This window comes from Rhizophagus irregularis, chromosome 7 (assembly GCF_026210795.1).
Source record: "Rhizophagus irregularis chromosome 7, complete sequence".
Taxonomy (NCBI): domain Eukaryota; kingdom Fungi; phylum Glomeromycota; class Glomeromycetes; order Glomerales; family Glomeraceae; genus Rhizophagus; species Rhizophagus irregularis.
This window is the reverse complement of record NC_089435.1, coordinates 2,856,416-2,881,883: the sequence shown is the minus strand read 5'-3', so window position 1 is coordinate 2,881,883 and position 25,468 is coordinate 2,856,416. Positions and strand designations below refer to the sequence as shown.

General features: G+C 24.7%; 3 protein-coding genes across 5 annotated transcripts; 2 read left to right on the top strand and 1 right to left on the bottom strand.

The window, feature by feature from the left end:
• Positions 1-2,101: 2,101 nt before the first annotated feature.
• OCT59_027408 (uncharacterized protein) lies at positions 2,102-5,483 on the top strand (the record flags this gene model as incomplete). Of its 3 annotated transcripts, XM_066136942.1 has the most annotated exons (3): positions 2,102-3,509; positions 3,611-5,081; positions 5,159-5,483. In XM_066136942.1, 3 exons carry the CDS (start codon positions 2,102-2,104, stop codon positions 5,481-5,483), a joined length of 3,204 nt encoding a protein of 1,067 aa, XP_065993375.1. The 3 variants fall into 3 exon arrangements, with proteins under 3 accessions (XP_065993375.1, XP_065993377.1, XP_065993376.1); XM_066136944.1 differs by lacking the exon at positions 2,102-3,509 and having other exon boundaries at positions 4,486-5,081; XM_066136943.1 differs by lacking the exon at positions 2,102-3,509 and having other exon boundaries at positions 4,594-5,081.
• Positions 5,484-9,595: 4,112 nt separating this feature from the next.
• Positions 9,596-13,629, top strand: OCT59_027407 (uncharacterized protein; the record flags this gene model as incomplete). The annotated part of the gene is made up of 6 exons (XM_066136941.1): positions 9,596-9,616; positions 9,695-12,728; positions 12,809-12,887; positions 12,963-13,116; positions 13,196-13,363; positions 13,444-13,629. The coding sequence occupies 6 exons, from the start codon at positions 9,596-9,598 to the stop codon at positions 13,627-13,629; spliced, it is 3,642 nt and encodes a 1,213-aa protein (XP_065993374.1).
• A 4,856-nt stretch (positions 13,630-18,485) lies between these two features.
• Positions 18,486-18,842, bottom strand: OCT59_027406 (uncharacterized protein; the record flags this gene model as incomplete). The annotated part of the gene is made up of 1 exon (XM_025331918.2): positions 18,486-18,842. The coding sequence occupies one exon, from the start codon at positions 18,840-18,842 to the stop codon at positions 18,486-18,488; it is 357 nt and encodes a 118-aa protein (XP_025180217.2).
• Between the last annotated feature and the right edge of the window lie 6,626 nt (positions 18,843-25,468).

Genomic DNA, 25,468 nt, shown 5'->3' with positions numbered 1-25,468 from the left:
GCCTTTATTCATCAAATTTGGATCACTGGACGATGAGATAATCACGTGTCCGAATAATTTAGGTCACCATCTGTAATAATGATTTTTCTAAACTTGGAATTGTTTATGGATTTAGTAAACATATGTATGAAAGTAGGAGAATATTTAATTCATTAATTTCTTAAAGTGAATAGTAATTAATATATATTAATTTATAATGAATTATTTTAAAAACCACAAGTTTACTTTATATCAAAATTAACAACAAATTTAAATGATAAGCTTAAGATGATATATTCTAAAAATGAAGAACTTTATTTAGACTTTCCCATACAAAATGGAAATAAGTATGATTATGTTATTTGAAAAATAAATATTAAAAAATGTTACACTAAAATTTATATTAATTGCTAAAATTCTTTTTTCTATTAACTTTTAAATTAGTAATATATGATATTAATTATAAGATTCTGATATAAATATGTGGTAAAACTTGAAGTATTAGGTTGGATTGAGTATCAGCTTTCAATAATTGCACGTGCACGTAATCCGTAATCCTCAACTTCCAATTGAAGAAATGGTTTTATTAGATGGTATATTTTTATTTTACTAAAAAAGAAATAATTTGAAGAATAAATCATCAATTATTCATTTATTATTTATGCTATATTTCAAATAGATATAACCGATTTGACAGAGATGATAAATGTTCCATCCAAAAACTTTTGAAGATAAATACTTTTCAAGAAAAGAAATGGAAACCTTGCTTGAGTTAAAGATATAATTAATCACAACGATATTTTTTTCGAAATTTAATACTATTTATTTTTCTACAAATAATACTTAAATTTATCATAATTATAATGATTAAATAAATGTATTTATATTTATTCTAATTAAAAGACTATAATTTATTTAAACAAAAAATATATCAGATATACTGTATATTTATTTCAATTATTTCGCAACAATGATCCTTTCCTGATCAAAAACTGAGAGACGAAAGTCAAAGGAACAAAAAAAAATTATTAAGGGAAAAAAATAAAGAAACAGCGCTTATCCGTGACCTTGCAGCACCAATCTAACCTAAATAGTGATAAAATAAATCCTTTTGGTTTGAAAAAGACCAAACCGAAAAAGGAAAATTAAAATATTAAATCTTTGAAAGAAAAAATTCAGTTTGAAAAAAACTGAAAAAAAGAAAAAAGATCAACTCAAAAAAAAACCGTAAAGGGAAAGTTAAAAATATTAAAAAAAATTTTCGGATTGAAAAAATTTTATTTATTTTTATTTTTATTATATAGACGAGTACTGAGGAGATATAAAAACAAGTAGTCGCCATACTAATTAAAAAAAATACTATACTCCATTTAGAAGTAACTACCTAACACCATTACAAGTAACGAGTTGTCCCATCTTTTACGCCCCTACCCTATAAGAAATATGTATACGGAAAGGATACATTTTGTATACATTTTATGTACGTTTCTATAGATTCCGTATACAAATTCCGTATATTTAATAAGCAATTCATTTTTGAACATTTTTTAAAAAAACTAATATATACGGAAAAAATTAATCATACGGAATGTAATAATCATGTATTTTTCAGAAAGATTTTCCGAATTTTTCGGAAAACTACATGATTTTTTGTTGGTTGATTTTCCCAGTGAGAATAGTGGCTTGAAGGTGGCTTATACATAGATGTTCATATGGAATATTATTTACTGCGTACAAAAATGTGACAATATTAACTAATGCATTAATATATATGCTTTCGTTTATGCCATAAACTTAAGGAACACGAATGTTTAATTACTGTAAAAGGATTTATCACTAAACTTTAAATGTTCTATTACTGTAAAAGGATTTATTACTAAATTTTAAATGTTCTATTACCATAAAAATATAACTCTTACTTCTTTTTATATAGATAGACACTTTATTTCTTCGCTTTTTCACCAATAAAAAAAACTTTTTTACTCGTTTTACCTAATAAAACAAAGAAACATCTTTTATCTTGTCTTTTTGTCACAGCAAAATATAAAAACATCTTTTTACATAATTTTTTCCACGTTTTCAACATACTTTTTACGTGTTTACAAAATTTTTATAAACAAAAATGAACTCAACTACAGCAAAAAACGTTTTGTACGATATTTTTGATTTTTTTTGTGGAAATAATATTACGCTTAATGATATCATTACATATGGTAATCAATTTGATCTTAATAACATTTTATTACCGACTAATTTTAGAACAATTTATGAAGAGTGGGATTACAATAGAAGAGATGATGAGGCAATGAAACTAATTCCTGAAAAATATGCAGATTATGTTTGTATTAGATCTACCGCAGATGGAAATTGCTTTTTTAATAGCGCCTCATTGATTGTCTATGGGCATGAAGAAAATCATATACAATTACGTTTAGCTGTAATGATTGAATTAATGGCTAATGCAGATTATTATTTGCAACAAAAAATTTTTGAACAAGATGTACTTTATCGAGATGAAGCGTTAAATACAAATATGGAAAAAGTTGATATGTTTAAAAAAACTCAGGAATACATTGCTGAATTAAAATTAATGTGCAAGCCACATTCTTGGTGTTCAATGGTTGCGTTTTTTGGTTTAGCATCAGTATTGCATAGACCAGTAGAATCTCTTTTTCCAAATACTGGAAGTGAATTTATGAATCGGATTTATAATTGTGTTATAATGCCAAGACAAAATCCACATTACTATCCGCCATGTATTATTATGTGGAGTTCTCTTTCTGCAACAAGTTTTCAAAATAGCGGTAAATCTAATCATTTTGTACCGGTATTTAAGAAAAAATCATCATATTACGATTCAAATTTACCACAATTTTTGGAAAAAACTATTCCTAAAGATCTACTATCATCATCTTTTCAGGACAATTATATTAATTTAGCAGTTGATGAAGTAGAATCTAATAATAATAATAATATAATTACAGATGAAGTAGAATTTAATAATAATAATAATATAATTACAGATGAATTAGAATCTAATAATAATATAATTACAGAAAATGAAAATTATGACGAAGTTCAAAATAATATAATTGGATTATTTATGGGCGTTGACAATAAATATATTCCCAATATTGATAAATTAGATGGTTATTTAATTTATCCGGAGGCTAAGGATTTTCAATTTACAATATCACAAGAAGAAGCGTCATCTTTATTTATATATAATATTGAAAACTGTAATTATCATTGGAGGCCTTGGCAAATTAGTAATTATTATTTAGTTGAATTACTTAAAGGACAGTCTGAGTTTCCACCACAAATTTCAATTTCTGTTCTAAAAACATCTGAAACAAATAAAAATTTGATTAAATACTGCTATTGTGGAGGATGTGATAAAAAAAATCAAACATTATTCAGAATAATCATTAATAATATTGATTTAATTCAATCAAAAGAGTTTGTTAAAATTAATGTAATATATTCAACAAATAAAAGGCAATGTAGACATTTAGATGGAAAAATTTTTGGTCAATGTCGAGGATATGCTAGACAAGTATTATCGAGATCAGTAGAATTTAAATCCCCCCGACAGATGAGAAAAAAATACTATCAAACGTTAAAAATGAAGTTCGTTATACTGGCAATCGTCAAGGTATACCATCAGCTCATTCAGCTCGAACAATTTATTCTGAAAAAGAAAAAAATGAATCGGGTTACAATTTATGTGAACGGTTACATGCAGCCATAGGAGATATAAATGGCAAAGAAAAGGATGATTATATTAAGATTAATGGAGCTGATTTAGTTAACAAACGTCGATTATGGGGTTTTATTCAAGAACCAATTCAAACACAACCTTTATCAGTCATGATATTTAATGAAGCAGGAATCACATATTATCATTATAATGTAAATAATAATCCTGGAATTTTTTTGGATTATACAGGTCAATTAGTAAAACCTGTACCTCAATATCTTACACCATTAAATAATTCGAACAACAAAAGAATTTTAAATGCTTTTTTCACGATGCCATCAAATGAAAATTCTTCAGATGCACCGCCAGTAGATGTATTTGAGTTAGTAACAAATGATTTATCTTCAAAGAACCTTCAAAGATATCTACACATATATAGACAAAAGGAATTAGAATTGTTTAATTCCAATTCAGTACCTTTTTTAATTAATACAGATTGTGCACGAAACTTACTAGTGGCTATATTAGAAGTGTATAATAATGAAAGTGTAGATCAATATATTACTAGAATCATGAATACTATAATAAATAAAGAAGAATTTGATAATTCGAAGGTGCTAATTGGTTGGTGCTTTGGTCATGCTATTAGAGCTATACGCCATCATGTTAGATCTAAAAAATTCATGATTGAATCAGGCTATGACCGAGAAATTATATCAAAATTTGCTATGCGAATTTGGAATGCCGTTAGAGTAAAAGAAAATATTCTGGATGCCGAAAAAGAAATTGAAAAATGGGAATGGGTTATGAATCAAAAATATTTGAAATTAATAAACAAAGATATAAAATTAGCTGGAAGAAAAATATTAACTGAAAATTTTGATGTAACTGTTATACCAGATTTATTAATACACATGGATTCAGATTGCTTTGATTTAAGTAGTAGTATAGGAGAGAATATTTATAATAATCCAATGTGTATTTCCAACCTATTAAATCAAGAACAAGAGAATTTGTGGACCTATAGATTGGATAATAATATTTTGTTAAAAATTTTATGCGATGAAAACAAAAATTTTAGGCTTTTAGTTCCGCAATTGGGCATCACGGTTGATGCACAGTTATCTCCATTTGATAGTATTAAAAATCCATTTTATAGTTTAAATTTAATAAACTATTTGGATAAAGTATGGTGGAAAACTATAGTTTTATGGAGTAATTTGGTGCCTGCAATAAAAAATAGAACAAGGAGAACTACCGCAACAGTAGAGGTTGAAAATCATATTGTTAAAAATTTAGATATAGGTAAAAAAAATTTACCAATTGATCAATATCTTTATGTGAGAACTCAAACACTAAAATCAACTCAAAATCTCATTGCGGAGACATTGATGCGAAATAGGTAATCACTTTATTTGGATTTGTTTATACCACGATAATTACAATCATACAATAATTAATATGTATTTTTTAATTTAGCAAAATTCATAAAACAAGTAATGATTTATACGAACAATGGCAGCCAAAAAAGAAAAAAGTATTTTCAAAAGAAGAAATCAATATTATTAATGATTTTAAAACTGTAATGGAATACCGAAAAGGTCTTGATGCTCCAAGCCAATCCAGAATAGCTCGTGAAATAAGGGAAATCTCAACTGTCCAAATTGGATTTAATCAATCAATGGTTTCTCGTATACTCAATAATGTTGATATTCCCAAATGTGATAAAACATTAACTGCAATTATTAAATGGATTAATTTAGAGCTGGAAAAACGAGAAAAAAATAGTAATAGTGATAAATAAAGACAAAGGGCTTGTCAATGAAGGTAATAAGAATATAAAGGCAAGAACAAATATAAAAGTTTTGATAAATAAAATTTTTTGATCACCCGAGGATGTTCGGGTTGGCTGTGTTTTATTAAATTTAACAACGTACTAAATAATGGAAGGTACATGCATTAAATACAACAGCCGCTAAAACAACTAATATTACTAGCTATTAGAAGAATCCACGTTAAGACCCCAGATACCCCAGATAAATATAAATTTATTGTATGAAATATTGTATATGAAAATAACGGTAATTTCCCAAACATGCCACCAATATGTTTCTTTAACAAAAAATATTTACTATATTACTAAAAATACAAAATCTAAAATCTGTGTTTAAGGAAGAAATAGACAGCCAATATTTCTAAAGAATAAAGAAAAAAAATTGTCAATTTTAACGGAAGAAACTAAAGGAAAACCTCAGACATTCACAATAAACCTTTTTCTAAAAAAAAAATAGTAAAATAAAATATATTAATTTTCGTTAAAGAAAAGAGTACCATTATGAATCTACCTAAGAAAAGTAAGAAATCCTTTCAAAATCTACAATAGAACTGCGAAGTTGTTAGTGTTATTATTGACGCGGTACGGTGGTATTTTACATAAACTAGTAGCCACCTTCAAGCCACTATTCTCACTGGGAAAATCAACCAACAAAAAATCGTGTAGTTTTCCGAAAAATTCGGAAAATCTTTCTGAAAAATACATGATTATCGGAATGTATACGGAATTTTTAAACTTAATATTTTTAGAAAATAATTTTACAAAAATCTCGTATCATAAGACGAGATCATGTGATTGTTTATTGTTTTGTTATGATACGTTTTTTGTTTTTATATAAACCCTTACTTTGATGAGTTTGATCTTCCGATCTTCCTTTCTGTCTTTCCCTTCCTTCTCTTTTCTTTTGTCTTATTTTTGTTATTTTTTCTAAATTTTTCTTCTTTTTTCGTCATCCTCCTTTTAAAAAAAAATTTTTTTTTTTCGTACCTCACTTTAAAAATTTTTTTTTTCATCACTCTCCTTTAAAAAAAAAATTTTTTTTTTGTCACTTCCTTAAAAAAAAAATTTTTTTTTTGTCACTCCCTTAAAAAAAAATTTTTTTTTGATTTTATTCTTTTATTTCCACTCTTCTTTTCTTTAAAGAAAATTTTCTTCTTTCTATTTCTATTTCCTCTTTATAAAAAATTTTTTATTTTTCTAACTTTAACGTCTTCCCTTTAAAAAAAAAATTTTTTTTAACTTTCCTAACTTCGTTACTCTCTTTTTAAAAAAATATTATTTTTGATTTATTCTTTATTCCCCTTTCTTTTTTATTTATATTTATCCCTTTTTTTATTTCATAGGCCAGACTGGCCAGCAGATTTTTTTTTGTGAGAAGATTCAGTTTCTTTTTTCTTTTTTGTAGATCAGTTTGGGAGTCCTTTCCTTTTTGTAGGATTGTTCAGGATTTTTTTCTTTTTTTAGGTCAGTTCAAATTTTCTTTTTATTTTTTTGTAAGTTGGGTTCAGATTCTTTTCTTTTTGTAGGTTGTTTCAGTTTTGTTGCTTCAGAGTCTTCTTTTTTTGTAGGTCAGTTTTGGATTTATTTTGTTGTTTTGGTTTCTTTTTCATCAAATGCTTCATAATTCTTTTCATTTATGTAGTAGGTCAGACATTCTGGAGTTCTCTTTCTTTTTTTGTAGGAATGCTGACCTTTGGTGACTTGGACGATTGCAGATACTATATGAAGGGGGGTTTTGTTTCCAATTAAGTTAGACGTTCTTATGTTTCTTTTTTTTTTGTTTTTTTTAGGTTGTTTGACTCCAAATGAACCTGAACTTATAGATAATTTTGGTTGCAATAGGTGGTTTTAATAAGGAGGGAATTTTCATAATGTATTTGTATTTTGTTTATTTTTTATTTTTTATTTAATTTAATAAAGTAAAATTAGATTTATGTAAATATAATTATAGTAAACTGTAATACAAATAGTAAATTCAGTGACAAAATCGTATAAATTTCGTGATAAAATCATGTAAATTCCATATGCATTCCGTGCAAATTCCGTATCCAAACCATATTTTAGTGATACGGAATTGTGCATTTTTCCGTATCCTATTATGAAACGTTATTTCTAAGGAAAAAAATCGTATAAAAACTTTATAAAAAACGTATCCAATTTTTTTATAGGGCTAGGGATCATTAGGCGTAACCGGCCACAACACAATATGCGCACGAACAGAGAAACCTGAAGGAGTTCTTCCGACAAAGGTATCTGGTCGTTGATTAACTTTGTATCTTGTGCTGAAATGGCGTAATGAATATTTAGCGTTTACTGAAAAAAAATTTCATTAACCGGAATTGGATTAGCCTAGCCATCGGGTCATACACATGACTATAACACAGAATAGATCAGGCGCAGCATGCAGCACATGTTTCATGTTATATGGTCACCTGAAACGATAAAAGTTATCTATTAGACTGGATTGAGAAAGGTAAACAACTTAAAAAAATCAAAATAATTTTATAAGGAAAAAATCCGTTGATATAAAAAGGTTAAAATAATAATAATTTTTTTTACCGTAGTTGTTCTTTTATATGACTCATTAATCCATGTTACATCATAGTAGACTCTTAACAGCTGTAGATATTAATCCTACTAAAATTATCTAAAATTTTTAAAGAATTCGAATTATTATTTTTAAACTTTTATAAAAACGCCAGAAAACGCCGGTTAACTCATTAATAAACTTACATGAAAATATACTAGTCATACAAACTTTTATTATATAGTATACAGTATATAAGAACATTTAATATATGTATATGAATACTATATAAGAAAGAATTTCTTTTAAAAAAATAATAAATATTCATTTATATATTCACTCACAAAAAATCAATACTTTTTCATTTTTTTTTTCATTTGTTTACATTCGTAATATTTGAAAATTAATAAATCCATTTTACTTATTACAAAAAAATTTCAATTTTAAGATAATTATACCAATATTTTAAATCTTTAGACAATTAAATAATCAATAGTACAGTACATGAATTCTTTCATAGTACAAGTGTATAAATTAGCTAAAGAAAACAAAAAAACTTATTAATGAATTAATTTTTTATACGATCAACATTTACTTTTCTGGCGCGAAAACGTGAAAAATTTATGTCATACAGTAGTACAAATTTTATTACAACATCTTTTAGTAAATATAGTTTGTTCTTTCTTCATCTATTGCAATTCATATGAATTCAATTCTAATTCTGTTCAATATCATGATTGTAACCATACTTGTTCTTGTAAAAATCCCGCAGTTTACGATCCTTGAATCATAGTCTTTTGTTAGGAGCTGGAATCATTCAAAAAAACCTTAATCGGCTAATAACAAGAGGCTTAATTACTGGTTAAATAATTTGATTTTTTTTTGGCTATAAATTGTATCTATTTGATGACTCTACTCTCATATTTAGTTATAGGATGATCCTATTAATTTCGTTAATCAAAAATAAAAAATCATTCAACCTTCGAGAACACATGACTGCAGTTGCATACTTACTATGGCTGCATTATATAATATTATATAACTCTGACCAGAATTATGGTCAAATAATTTTAACTTGTTAACCAATTTTTTGAGATACCTTAACCAGATGATCACGCAATACAGGGTTGTCACGTTTTATTTGTTAAATTTTAGGCCGATCCTGTAGATCGGCGAGGTTTTATTAATAATGTTTCACATTAATTACATTAATTTAAAAAAATAGTACACAATTTATTCTATACCAAAGATTAGAAGAAATAATTTTTTAATGAAATTTTAAATAAAATAAATGAAACGTATATTGGACTTACAAAATTTTATTCCATCACGCTTTGATACTACGCCACAATATTAGTAATGATATCATTGAATAATGATGTGCAACTGTTTGGTTGCACAAATCATACTAGATAAGTTCATTTTGAATGGACGCTTGCTACAATGTAAATCTACGCCAACTTGCAGTTGTACAAACTTATATTTAAACGAAAATATCATTCCAAAAATCTTACGCCATTAGAGGTTTAATTTTTTTGCAAACAAAAAAAAAAATATGGAAGGAAGTTCAAGTCAGGTGAATTATAATTTTAAGTAATATTAAATATTTTAATTAATTAAAAATTGGGTTTATAATAATTTTATAAATATGTAGAGCGGAAGTTTTTCTAGTAATACTATTCCAGAAATTCACGACTCTGTTTTTTCATATAAAACGGCTTCGCGTGAAAACTTCTTCAACAATAGTATTCTTTTAAAATTAGAAGAGGATGGATTTACAACTCCCGATGAAAAGGCAAAAGAACTTATTAAAGAATTGACCGACATAAAATATTTATATGCATTAAAATTACTTTTTGAAAATTTACAAAATGAATTTTCACCTCAAATTCTTCGAGACACTTTATTTGCCTTGGCGGATCCGACCCCATTCGATTTTTATGCAAAACAAAGTATGACTAGATTGGAGTTACATTTAAGAACTTGGGTAACAGTCTTAGAAAGGATATGCTTTTCGCCAATGGTACTTAGTAAAGAACTTCGAGATAAAGTTTATAATTCTTTATCAAAATTTGCAGAAATTCATCGTAAAACAACACAAGTTATTGAAATAGGACTTGATAATAATTTTAGATCAAATTTTAACCAATTAAATCAACAAAGCAATAATCAAGATGATCAAATTATCACCAAAAAGCGTAATTATAACATTGACTTCTTATTAATCCACTTACGAGACACATTACATAGTTTGCGTGATGATGAAACTTGGTTTCAAGAAATTATACGAAGAACTAAAGAATTACTTAAAGCTGCATTGAATATTACCCCAGGAGTTTTATCAGCAACAGGAGTCGATCTTCCAAATGATAATTGTTCAATCTTGTCAATGCTTACTCAAATACGTAAATGCTTAAGTTTTAAATATCCTGTAGCAAATTATTATGTAGATTGGAGAATTATGTTGATTATTCAACATAACCTTTTTACTTGGTCTGAAGGTACTGAAATGATAATTAGTAAAAAATTCTGTGAATTGGTATTAATGGAACATCTTTGGAGCTTTTTGGAAAGAGAATGGATTGATGTAACAAATAAATCTATTTTAGATTCTCAAACAAAATTTGATGAAGTATCAAATAAAGTTACTAAAGCTTTAAAAAGCACTGGAAGTTTCTTAAATGATCTCGCTGGAAATGAACCTATTGCATTACCACATACCTTATGGTTTGGAATATTGGATCTTGCACAAAACCTTATTCAAAAATCTACTCAAACTTCTACATATGGTCTTTGTTATTATTTAGCAATTGAATCACTTAATAAAGCTCCAAGTAGTTTCATTCAATTTAAAGCAGTTGAAATTTTATTACATTTACATAATATTGATAGTAAAATGTTTTCAATGATTGAGGATGATTTTGATCAATATATAAAAGAATTAAATGAAAATAAATCATCAGATTTTTCAGAAAAATTTCAAAATTTATTATTATTTATTAAAGAAAAATATCTTGAAGATTTAAAATTTTCAAGTGAAAATATTGGAAAAGAAAAGAAAGGAAAAGGAAAAGGAAAAAGTTTAAATAATAATTCATATTTAAAGAGAGAACAGGCATCAAACTCTAAATTTATAGATATTATAGCAGATGAAATGACATGTCCAATTAGTAGTGAACCAGAGGATCAATTATGTATTTTAAAATGTCAACATATATTATCATTAAATAATTTAAAATTATTAAAACAAAAAATTTGTCCTAAATGTCGAGAAAAAATTAAAGAAAATGATATCAGATATTTACCACAAAATTCTATTTATAAAAATTTATATACTAAATTTTCAGAATCTGGACATATTATACCTCCAATTAAATCAGAAAATTCAGATCAAATATATGATAGTGATGATTCAGATAATTCAGAAGCTGATCTTATATTAACTAAAAAGAAAAAATCTATAAATTCAATTATTAAATTAAATTCAAATATATCATTATCATCAATACTTCCAAAATTTTCAAAAAAACAACATCCAACATATCAAAATGTTATAAAAGAAATAAATGAAAAACATTATGAAAAAGCTGAATCATTATGTAAAGAATTTTTAAATTTTTTTCCTAAAAGTTATTCTTTAAGATGCATTTTAGGTTATATTTATAGATGTCTTAAAAATTATAAACAAGCACACGTCTATTTAAAAGAAGCCATTAGTTTAAAACCAAAAGAACCAATTGCTTATTTAATTTGTGGAGAAATATTTTTTTGGCAAAGTAACTATAGAGAAGCAATAAATAATTTAGAAAGACCAAATAATTATAAAGCTAAAATAAATAACTTATATATAATACTTGGAAATAGTTACTTATTTCTTAAAGTTTATTCTTATGCAAGTAATTTTTATAATCTTGCATTAGAAAATAGTCCGGATAATTATTTATGTCTTAAGAATAATGCATGTAGCTATGCAAAGAATGATTTATATACTAGTGCTTTAGAAAAGTTAGATAAACTGCTGAATACCAACAAGGATGATTCTTTAATTTTATGTTATTATGGAGAAATTTTATGTAATATGAGACAATATAGTAAAGCTATATCATATTTTACAAAAGCAAATATTATTGATCCAGAAAATACTCATAATTTAAATAAGAGAGCTATTGCATATTATACTCTTCAAGATTATAATAAAGTTTTATTAGATCTTGATAAAGTTATACAATTAGATCCATTAAATAGTTTAGCATATTATCTCAAGTGTCTAATTTATTATACAAAAAAAGATATTGATAATGCTATAATGGTATTTAAAAAGTGTAAAGAATTATTAGATTTTAATGATACATTAGCAAAAACTCAACTATTTCATCTGGAATATTTACTGAATAAAAATAATTCTACAGAATTAAATAATATATTAACAAAAATTAATCAAATTTCTAATATTGAAGATAATGAATCACTAATTTTAGTTAGATGCAAAGTATATGTAGAATTAAAAATGTATCATGAAGCAATGTTAGACTTGAACTTGTTATATGATAGAAGTTATAATTTTGAATGCATCTCCTATATTTATTTATTACGAGAATATACAGATTTTTGGTTATATTTAAATGATAACAATAATGATCTTTCCGAACTTGGAATTGTTGATGAATTTAGTAAATACATATATGAAAGTAAGAGAATGTTTAATTTGTTAACTTCTTATAATATTTAATAATTAATCTTATTGATTATTTATAATAAATTATTTTAGCAATACGAGTTTATTTTATATCAAATCTGGTAAATTTAAATAGCAAACTTCATCAACTTCAAGAAAATGATATAAATAGGTAAGTGGATGTATTTATTATATATTTTAAAATTTTCAAAAATTGTGGTAAATGTTTTAACTTTGAATTTCTTAGTTTATCAGAAAAGATAATAAGTTCAAAAAATGAAGAGCTTTATTTGAATTTGCCCATGCTAGATTTTGGTTGGACTGATTGTATTATTTGGAAAATAAATGTTAAAGAAATATTAAATAAAAATTGCTTTATAAAATTTATAATTAAAAGCACTGTAAGTTTTATTGATTGCTAAAATCTCTTTTTTCACTATTAAAAATGTTATTTTTAATTAATATATGGATTTATTATAGGATTCTAAACAGTATAAGGATTCTGAACTAAAACATTATGAACATGTGTTAAAATATGAAGATGTGTTAAAACTTGAGGGATTAGGTTGGATTGAATATCAGCTTTCAATAAATGTAGGTGAATATTATATGCAACCTTCAATTGAAATAAATGGATCTATTAATATGGTATATTTCTATTTTACTTGTAACTTTCTATTTAAAAGAAAATTGATTTTAGTAACTCATCATTATTTATTTATTTATAGCAAATAGATTATGTTCGAAATGGGTATAATAAAGAAGAGATAACTTATATTCCTAACATGGGTGATTTATTACCAGATTTTCATAAATTTTGTCCACATGTTCCAGAAACTTTTAAAGATAAATATTTTTCAAGAAAAGAAATGGAAAATTTGCTTGAGCTGAAAGATATAATTAACCACCTATGACTGTTTTTTTTTTAATTTTTTTAAATTAATACTGTTTTATTTTTTTCATTTGCTTTCATTTGTAATATTTTAAAATTTGTAAATTCATTTTATTTATTATAAATAAATTTCAATTTAAACTGATATTTTAAAACTTTAGACAGCACTGATCTTGACTCAAACTTAAAAAGTGAAAGATCGAAAAAAAATAGAAAGAAAAAAAATAGTAAATAAATAATTAGGAAAAAAATATTATTAAAATAAAAATCGGAGATACTTACAATAGTACCACAGCATCTAACCATTCACTGATCTAAATCTAGAAGGTGAAAGAATGAAAAAATATTAGCAAAAAAAAATTATTATTGAAAATGAGGATTGAAAAAAAAGGCTTACCATAACACCGCAATATCAATCTGATTACTGATTTAGATTCAAGTCTAAAAAAAAAAAGAATGTACTCATATAACAATAACAGAAAAATACAGTATATAAAATTAAATGAAAAAAATTATACAAAAAAATAGTATAGATTATAAAGGAAGAAAAAAAATTAAAAAAATTTGGTTTAAAAAAACCAAATTTAAAGAAAAATTCAGTTTTGTAAAACAAAACTGAAAAATAAATTAAAAAAAATCAGTTTAAAAAAAAAAACTGAAATAAAAATTGTCAGTTTTAAAAAACAAATTGAAAAAATGAATTCGAAAAAAAAATTCAGAAAGACAAACTAATAAAAGAGGAATATTCATAATTTAAGTAAAAGAACTATTGTGTATTATATTTTTCAAGAATATGACAATGTTTTGTTTGATCTTAATAAAGTTATACAATTGGAACCATTAAATAGTTTAGCACATTATCTCAAGTGTCTATCATGTTATCAGTTATACAATAAAAGATATTATTATCTGATGATATATTAATAAAATCTCAACTATTTAATTTGGAATATTTACTGAATAAAAATAATTCTACAGAATTAAATATTAAAGATAGCAAATTACTACATTTAATTAAATGTAAAATATATATAGAATTACTAGTAATGTACTATGAAGCAAAGCAATTGTTAATTTGTTATACACATATATAACATAATAGGTTTTATATTACTTCATATATCTCATGTATTTATTTATTAAAATAATGTGTGGATTTTTGAATGTTAATAATAGTAGTGATTTTTTAGACTTGGAATTGTTTATGGATTTAGTAAACATATGTATGAAAGTAGGAGAATATTTAATTCATTAATTTCTTAAAGTGAATAGTAATTAATATATATTAATTTATAATGAATTATTTTTAAAACCACAAGTTTACTTTATATCAAATTTAGCAAATTTAAATGATAAGCTTAAGATGATATATTCTAAAAATGAAGAACTTTATTTAGACTTTCCCATACAAAATGATAATATATAAGTATGACTATGTTATTTGAAAAATAAATATAAAAAAATGTTACACTAAAATTTATATTAATTGCTAAAATTCTTTTTTCTAATAAAAATGTACTTTTAAATTAGTAATTTATGATTTGAATTATAGGACTCTAATATAAATATGTGGTAAAACTTGAAGAATTAGGTTGAATTGAGTATCAGCTTTCAATAATTACACGTGCACGTAATTCTCAACTTTCAATTGAAGTAAATGGTTCTATTAGCATGGTATATTTTTATTTTACTAAAAAAGAAATTAATTTGAATAAATCATCAATTTTTTATTTATTATTTATGCTATATAGCAAATAGATATAACCGATTTGGATACATTCCTGACATAGATGATAAATGTTCCAAAAACTTTTAAAGATAAGTACTTTCAAGAAAAGAAATGGAAAACTTGCTTTAGTTAAAGATATAATTAATCACAACGATATTTTTTCGAAATTTAATACTATTTATTTTTTTACAAATAATACGTAAATTTATCATAATTACTGTATAATAATAATATACTAATTTAATTAATGTATTTATAATTATTATTCTAATTAAAGAACTATAATTTATTTAAACAAAAGAAATATATTAATTTCAATTAATGATCCTTCCTGATCAAAAACCTGAGAGACAAAGGGACGAAAAAAAAATTAAGGGAAAAAAAATAAAGAAACAACGCTTACCCGTGGCCCTGCAGCGTCAATCTAAACCTAAATAGTGATAGAATGAAGTTTTTTGGTTTAAAAAAAAACCTAAAGTTAAAAATATTAAAAAAATTTTCGGTTTGAAAAAAATTTCGAATAGATCGGGCGCAGCATGTCACGGGAGTTTCATATTACAGCACGTGTTTTCATGTTATATAAATTCATTCATGTGCGATAAAAGTTACAATATTAAATATTATTAGGATTAAGAAAGGCATAACCAAATCAAACAAAGATATCTATTTATAAAACATCGTTAGAACAGGCAGATACTCACCAACTTCAAGAAGACGAACACGTTCCAAATCTAACTTATCTTCTCATTATAGTGGGCAATATTGTACATCATTTCATCTTGATCCTCAAGTCTATGAACTTCAGGTAAGAAGATTATTACCTTAATTTTACATTGTATTTTATGTTAATCTTATTATAAAGTTACCCAACTAAAGATGGTAGACCGGCAAGACTCGTAGGACAGGATTTTGTGGCGCAGTAAGATCTCGTTCGGTCCTATATAACCGGTCCTATATTATTAGCTGATCTTTTTTTTCTCTTTAGCAATTTCTTTAATCTCACTTTCACATTTTTTTAGCCAAGTAAGTTTTTTGTTCTTTAGGTATATAAATCTTTAGGTTATTTGGACGTCTTCTTTATTAGAAATACGGTTAAGGTGGCTTTGCATGGCGGCTTCCACTTTTTTTTTTGTTTTAAAGTTTTTTACTTAGTTTTTAGACAGAGATAAATAATGGATTGTAATGATTTTTGTCTTTGTATTGTTTAAATTAAACCAGTTTTTTTTTATTTTGAAAATTGGGATAAAATTCGAACCAGAGATTTTGTTTTGAAGGTAAGTTCATCTAGTGGTGTAATTTCATTAAATAAATTATTTCCAAAAAAAATAAAATTTTAATAAAATATTTTTATCTATTTTTTTAGAGTTTTTCACTTTTTCATTATCAACGTCGCATCCACGTTCGCGTTCATGTTAGATAATTCATTGGGTAAGTTCATGTGGTAGTGGCGATTATTGTTTTTGGTAAAATTATATATTGAAATTTTTTTTGTGTAAATTAATCTCATTATTTTACTAGTTATTGACTAATTTATAAATCAATATTGTAAAATCGTATGAACTATAACTAACTACACGATCCCAATTATATAGCTTTCGCTAGTACCTGGATTCAACATCTATTACAATTTCTAAAAGGAAATGGGAATGTTCTCTCCAATCTCAGAGAAGCTTTCTAAATTCATAGACAAATAAAGGATTATCTACTACATGACAGTTTTCATAAGTAAAATATAAATGTATAATTTTAATAATAACCATATTACCAAAACGTATCAATAAAATTTATACACCAACTTAATTTAGTCTTATAATGAAATTTCAATTTAACTAAACGGTTTTAGAAATTATAATGGCGGAAAATTTTATAGAGTATTATTGTCTTGTCCATATTGCAGGTTATACTCAGTTTTAACTCAAGATCACGTGAGGAACTATTTATTGTATAATTTATTTTCATCAAACAATAATATAAAATCTGATATATTAATATTAAATAATTTTAAGAATGAATTTATTCTCAAAGCTTCAGAAATATTTTGGTAATTTAATGATTTTAATTCTAAGATACTAGGAAAAATAGTAGTAGCGTTAGTTTATACTCAGTGTCTAAAATTAGCTTGCGAAACTTATATTAATTAAGCACATACGGAAGAGCCTGAACGTTAAAAGTTTTTGATTTTAAAAAGATTTGGACTCGTTTATTTGAATTTTAAAATAAAATTCAAGTTTGAAAAATGTATAATTTATAATTGTACAAAATGATGATATTTTAAGTTTCTCTATTATAACCTTATATAGAAATTTTGGTTGAATAATATATCAAATTATTTAAAATGAACTTAAAATGGATTGGCATTAAGATAAGCTGACTAATCCAAATTAATGTTGGTAATGTTAAATGGTTTCAATTTTTATGGAAAATCAAATTAAATAATTTTCTATAAATATCAAATAAAATATTAAATATTTTAAATTATAAAAAAAACTTTTAACGTCTAATATTCTTTAAGTATTGACTTTAGAATTTTTTTGTTATTTAAAGATTAATTTGTTTTATAATTTATGTTATAAAAAAGAACATAAAATTTAATAATTTTATCAATACAAAATATAAATGTTAAATTGTTTAAAAAATAAGAGTGGTTTATTTTAATAGAAGTTTGTAATAAGAAAATATACACAAGGTATTTATTAAACCGAATATATATTAGATATAAATATTCCATTTCTTTTACATTATTATTTATATATAAATTTTATTGAGCAAAACTTTATAGTAAAAAATAATGCAAGTATATAATCTAATTTTAAAAAATTTGTTCATTTTATACGGTAAAAAGAAAAATCAGTATTATTAAAAACTGAATAAGCTATAAATCACACATTGACATTTTTGTTAATATTCATTGTAAATTTTATTTCCCTTTTCTTCTTTTTTCTTTGATCCTTAACAGAATGGTCGTTGGTTCTAAATTTAAATAATTTGAAAGATTAAAATATATTCGGTTAAAAATATATTATACATATAAATATAATTACTATGAACAATAAATAATTATATGTAACAGTATGAATGAGCCATACCAGGTAATTTTTCATCACCTCTTCGTTAGATAGACGCCAGTTAAAATGACGAAAATTGCTATTTTAATAAAAATGACTAATACTTAATACAAAAATTTTTAATTTATGAAAATTATTATGAAAAATCATACACCACCCAATATCCAATTGCTTATCATTGAATTTAACTCTATGCATTTGAACATTTTCGGTGGTCCATACACCATTTATGAAGATATCCATTCTCTTTTCAGGATCAGAAAGTTTGTAAGTTATATGGTACCATTTGTTTGACAAAAGTCCGTCCCCAACTGTATTAATTCCTACATTATCATTCCAGTTACCCGTGAAACGGGGATGTAATTTGGAATTATTTGCACGTAAGAAAAGTCCAGGCGTGCGTACAAGTCTTTCTCTCTCATTACCACCACCTAAATGCATTTCAAGTGTTGTCAATTTAAACGTAATTTTAAACATAAAAAAAAAAAATAATCTAATAAACGTTCCTACCTTTACGAAAAATAGTGGCCCAATCAGAATAATGACTCTTAAGCTAATAAGCTTTATTCGTAGTGTCACTGACAATTCATCATTCACCTCGGGTAATTCAACATGTTGCACTGTGATACATTGTTTTTCTTTTAATTTTAATAGGCTCCGAGATAATTTCATAGAATTCTTTTACAAAAAATTTCTTCATCTTCTTTAATAGAAAACAAACTAATATTAATTTAATTAATATTATAATGTTACAGTAAAATGATTTTGCATATTACCTAATGAAGTTGCTTCCGATTGTTCAAATACAAGATGAGCCTAGGTTTGTGGCACAGCCACCCGAAAAAATTTCTGCATTAAAAGGTTGGCATTACTTAATATAGGTATTCGCAATGCCGATCATTTATAATTCTGCCCGTGCAGTTGTTACAAATAAAATTTTCGATATGACTTTAACATAATAATGTAATAAACGAGTTTTTACAAGTCTACTTTTGTAGAGAAAAATACGGAAATGGTTAGCGATACGGTATCATTAAAATTCAGCATACAATAGGTTTTCAAACTGCTTTTTGTAATTTTTTGAATATAACAATCGTCATTAGAGACGGAATTACATAATGTACTTTGCATTACTGATGACGTTAATGTAATTATTGTCTTTATTACCTTAAAATTCACGAGTTTTTTCATTATGTCTGCAATAAATTTTTATAATTTATTAAAAGGTAAAACATCGACCATAAATTATCATATTTTATTATGGACAATTGAATAATGAGAAAACAAAAATATAAGTTCTTGCCAAATAGTTTTCATTGTATAAATAAGACCTATTTAAAACATTTTGGATGCTATACTCAGCTATAGAATGCACTATTTATATGAATATCTTGTGTGTATACATGACCATAATGATCACATGATGTGCGGTATACTTCCGATTTTAAATTCCCACACTAGAAAATAATTCTCTTTGGTTACAAAAAGATATCATCATGGTTATACTGTACATATTTAAAAAAAGGAGTTGATTTCTATTTTTGGGTTGTTGATTTATTATTTTATCTCTTTTATTTCCTTAAAATAATTAGTTATTACTCACTCTATCGTGTATATTTAATAGATTAGTACAAAAAGTTATTAGAAATAGTCTTTAATTTTGTAAGTTAATAAAATTATGTAATAAATAAATTAAATTTTTAAACAAAAGGTTGTATTCCGCGATGATATTTAAAAAATAAATACAATTTACTTTCGATTCTAAATATAATTTTTATTTCATATTTTTGATAAACTTTGGAATATAATAACATTTATTTATTCATTTTATATAAAAGAAATTTTGAATAAAAAATTATTATGAAAAATTCTTACATTTTTATTTTCATTGTACAGTAAGTATTTTACTCTTTTAATAAGCAACATGTAGAAAAAAAAATTAAAGCTCTTAAAATAACAATACTAGATCATGAATCTGTAATATTTCAAAACTTATATCATAAAATATTAACCTTAATAATTAATGTTAAAAAAAAACTTTTTTCATTTCCAAACCTTTTTATTATCCAGAACATAATGTATATTTCATTAAAAACTTGACAATAGGAATAAAAATTTTTTAAAAAATTTTTTTGTTAGCAAAAAGCACTTAACTTTCATTTTGTTTCAATAAATTTAAATCTTATATAATAACTGACTTTGAATTTAAACCGTATTTGTATAATTTTAGAGTAAATTCTTCTAATTATTTTTCGTTCAATTATTTATTGCTTCTTAGATTAACTTCTCTCTTATTATCTTTCGTAATTATAATGAATTTCAAGCGTTTTATTTTATTGTTGACCATGTGTTATTTCTGTGATACAGGTTGTAAAAGTGTACAAATTACACAAATTCGAAATTTATGAATTTATGCACAATATATATTTGCACAACAAATCGAAACTGTACACAACTTTCTCTTTTTCAAAATTTCGAGAGTTTTTTTTACAAAATTAAAAAAATCATATTATGAATGATATTCGAGATGATGTTGTTTGAGCTGCTTTTAATAGCATATTGCATTATTAGATCCCACTATGAATGATTTGGATAAACAATATGAATCTAGAAAAAAAATTTGCTCTTACTGACGAATCTCTTATTACAGAGGATGAAAAATCAGAAATAATAAAAATGTTAAATGAAGCATATGACACTCATAAAATTATAGATAATAAAGGAACAAAAGAATTTGTGAAAATTGTCAAGATGAATGTTTAACAACATTATATTGTGAACATTTTGTGTTCGAATTATTTAAAGAAAATTTTTCAAACTGGTCATCTAAAAATAATGACATTAATGATTTAATACAAAAATGTCAAATGGAAACATTTCAACCGAAAAGAATAATTGAATGGATTCCATATAATAATTTACAAATTTTTTTTTTCTTATTTTTGCAAAAAATAATTTTAAAAACTATGGGTAATACGAAATCATCATCATCAACATCATCCTAAAGCAATTGTGAAAATGTAACAAACACTATACAAATATTCATTATAAATGGTGTAGATCATGTCAAATAGATTATCTAAAAAAAGGAAATCTTATAAATTGTATTAGTGGAAATAAAAAAATTGATGATTTAATTAAAGGAATGCAATTACAATCTAGTAAACTAGGTGATGCATTTCAAAAACTGGTATGTTTATTTTAATTAGTTTGTTTATTGCAAACCTCCTATCTCCTCAGATTTCGACGTTAAACAAACTATTATTCTGGAGCGACTTCAAATACTTTATATAATACGGTATATTTATATATATGTGTATTTTTTATTTAATAGGTTAAATATTACGAATCTGTTTATGGTATGTCCCAAGATCCAGAGACAAAAGATTATTTTGATTCTTCCAGATGGGTATTGTAAAGATTTTTGTGGCATTGAAACTACCAAGAAAAAGTTATGTATACGTTTATGATTTAAATTTTCAAATGGACAAAAATTATTAGATAATTGTATAATATAGAAATATTCATTATACATTAGAAATATTAAATTTTTAATATCTTGATGATATGTTTTTTAGGTTTTGACGTTTAGCCGCGCCAATCATATAATAATTAACTTTTAGATAGTTAGACAGCCAAAAATGCTTGTAGTTGCTATAATTGCTAATTCAGCTGAAACGAAAAAAAAGGTTTAGCTAATTCTGCCGATCAATTTGGCTGGTTTTAGGTTTTAAAATTATATCACAAACTCCACAATTAATAATATTAAAAAAAAAACTAGTTTTTTATCAAGAATTCACACTAATTTAGATTATATATTTTTACTGGAATAATTTATATTGCAGCTGGTATAAATAAACGGACAATAATGAATTCTACAAAAAAACCAAACCAAATCTTCATATAATTTTTATAATCTTCGTAATATAATCGTTGGTAATGACCGTTAAATCGCTTTAAATTATAATTCCAAACATGGGTTGGTAATTAAACAAATTGAAGCTAATAATGATGTAGGTTTGTTTTGGTGTAGTAATACATGTTTCTCATCAAGAATTCTCCCTAATCTAGAATAATTGTCTCCGCGTACATACTTCTTACCAAAATAATTGCAATTTCAGTACAACAGATACTATAAATAAATGGATAATTAATTCTGAATTTTGAAAAGTTAATTTTTTTTTTTTTTTAAACTAATTGTACAAAAAAAAAGAATTTTTCACGGTTCAACTTTCAAAGAATTAAAACCAAATATAATGAATTTGCTACTATTTTATTATTATATTTATTATATTTATATGTATTTTATCGACGTAAAATATTACGTGAGAGAATATTGATAATATATTACGCTGTTATCAGTGCATGATATAATGTTTCTATGGCAATCAAACAATTTTTTGATGGGGACTCTTGAAAGAATTTGAATTTGCATTATTATTTTCTATAATTTAATTTGTTCAATTAGTTACAAAAATATGAAGTGATTAACCTTAATGGTTTAGTTTTAATAACGTAAACTTCTTACTGGCCCTTATTTAATAATTCATATTATTCTACTTGAATGGGATTTGAAATTGCATACCACATTAACTCACTTAGGGCAATTGACATTTATTACGTAATATAAGTTTCCTGTATGTAAGATATAGTGTAACCAATTAAATTAAAATATCAGATCACATGATTGTTCATTAAGTATAACGTAAGATTTTAGCTAATATCACTTCCCTTACCACCGATAAATATTTACACTGTATTACATTTCATTTATTTTGTAAAACGTCTCATGGTTTTTGTGAAGACACAATATTTAAGTCATAAGAAGCTATTAAAAATAGATTTGCATACTTTCACCTGCGGGAATGTTAATTGAAATGACTTTTTTTTTTGGCGTTAACTTATTTTAAATTAGAAGTTTTTAACGACACATCACGAATTTTTTTTATTATCTGTTATATGCAAATAAAAAAAAATCATCTAATTCGGATTCGGTCAATAAGAGCTTATCGCGTTATAAAATATTTAAATATTTATTTATACGAAATGTTTTCTTATTTTTTCATTATTGTTCAGGAATATGTAAAAAAAAAAAACTTTAAATTTGAAATTTTAATTTTTTTATTTTATTTATTTATTTAGATCTAGAGGAAGTAATTTGAATTTTTAATACTATTTATAAAAACTTTTTTTATTCAAATTTTAATTAACACGTGATATTTAAATAATCAAAAATAACCGAATTGATGTTTCACAATTTAATCGATTGTCTCAACCTCTTCGTTTTTCTTCGATTTGTCATGAAAATGTGCTTTTTCGAATTTTCGATATGAGCAAATAATCTTTTAGGCTGTTTTCTCTATTAAATTATTCTTATGGTGCTATAAAAAATAATGTATTTTCCATCTTATAATCTCATTCATATAAATTTACGATATAAATCACAAAATCCTTTAGCAATTAATAGAGAATTTTAAATAAATATTACCATTTTATATTATAAATAATAATTATGAGTTCTATTATTCTACTTCTGCTCCATATTAAATTTAACAATTAAATAAACGTAATTTCAATCTAGTAAACGTAATTTAAAGTTTTTGATAATGTATACCAAGTGAAGTTAAAAAGATTACGCTAATAAAGCCCTATAAGAAATATGTATACGGAAAGGATACGTTTTGTACACATTTTTTGTACGTTTCTATAGATTCCGTATACAAATTCCGTATATTTAATAAGCAATTCATTTTTGAACATTTTTTAAAAAAACTAATGTATAAGAAATGTATACGGAAAAAATTAATCATGCGGAATGTATACGGAATTTTTAAACTTAATATTTTTAGAAGATAATTTTACAAAAATCCCGTATCATAACACGAGATCACATGATTGTTTATTGTTTTGTTATGATACGTTTTTTATAAACCCTTACTTTGATAATTTTGATCTTCCGATCTTCCTTTCTGTCTTTCCTTTCCTTTCTCTTTCTCTTGTCTTATTTTTGTTATTTTTTCTAAATTTTTCTTCTTTCTTCGTCACCCCCTTTTAAAAATAATTTTTTTTTTCGTACCTCACTTTAAAAAAATTTTTTTCCGTCACTCTCCTTTGAAAAAAAAATTTTTCTTTTATTCCTACTCTTCTTTTTTTAAAAAAAAATTTCTTCTTTCTATTTCTATTTCCTCTTTATAAAAAATTTTTTATTTTTCTAACTTTGACGTCCTCCCTTTAAAAAAAAATTTTTTTTTAACTTTCCTAACTTCATTACCCCTCTTTTTAAAAAAGTATTTTTTTTTGGTTTATTCTTTATTCCCCTTTCTTTTTTATTTATATTTAATTTCATAGGCCAGCAGGTTTTTTTTTGTGAGAATATTCAGTTTCTTTTTTCTTTTTTGTAGATCAGTTTGGGAGTCCTTTTCTTTTTGTAGGATGATTCAGGATTTTTTTCTTTTTTTAGGTCAGTTCAAATTTTCTTGTTTTTTTGTAAGCTGGGTTCAGATTCTTTTCTTTTTGTAGGTTGTTTCAGTTTTGTTGCTTCAGAGTCTTCTTTTTTTTGTAGGTCAGTTTTGGATTTATTTTGTTGTTTTGGTTTCTTTTTCAATAGACGCCTCATAATTCTTTTCTTTTATGTAGGTCAGACATTCTGGAGTTCTCTTTCTTTTTTTGTAGGAATGCTGACCTTTGGTGACTTGGACGATTGCAGATACTATATAAGGGGGGGTTTTGTTTCCAATCTTTTTTTTTGTTCTTTTAGGTTGTTTGACTTCAAATGAACCTGAACTTATAGATAATTTTGGTTGCAATAGGTGGTTTAATAAGGAGGGAATTTTCATAATGTATTTGTACTTTGTTTATTTTTTATTTTTTATTTAATTTAATAAAGTAAAATTAGATTTATGTAAATACAATTATAGTAAACTGTAATACAAATAGTAAATTCAGTGACCAAATCGTATAAATTTCGTGATAAAATCGGTGATCAAATCATGTAAATTCCATATAAATCCCGTGCAAATTCCGTATCCAAACCATATTTTTAGTGATACGGAATTGTGCATTTTTCC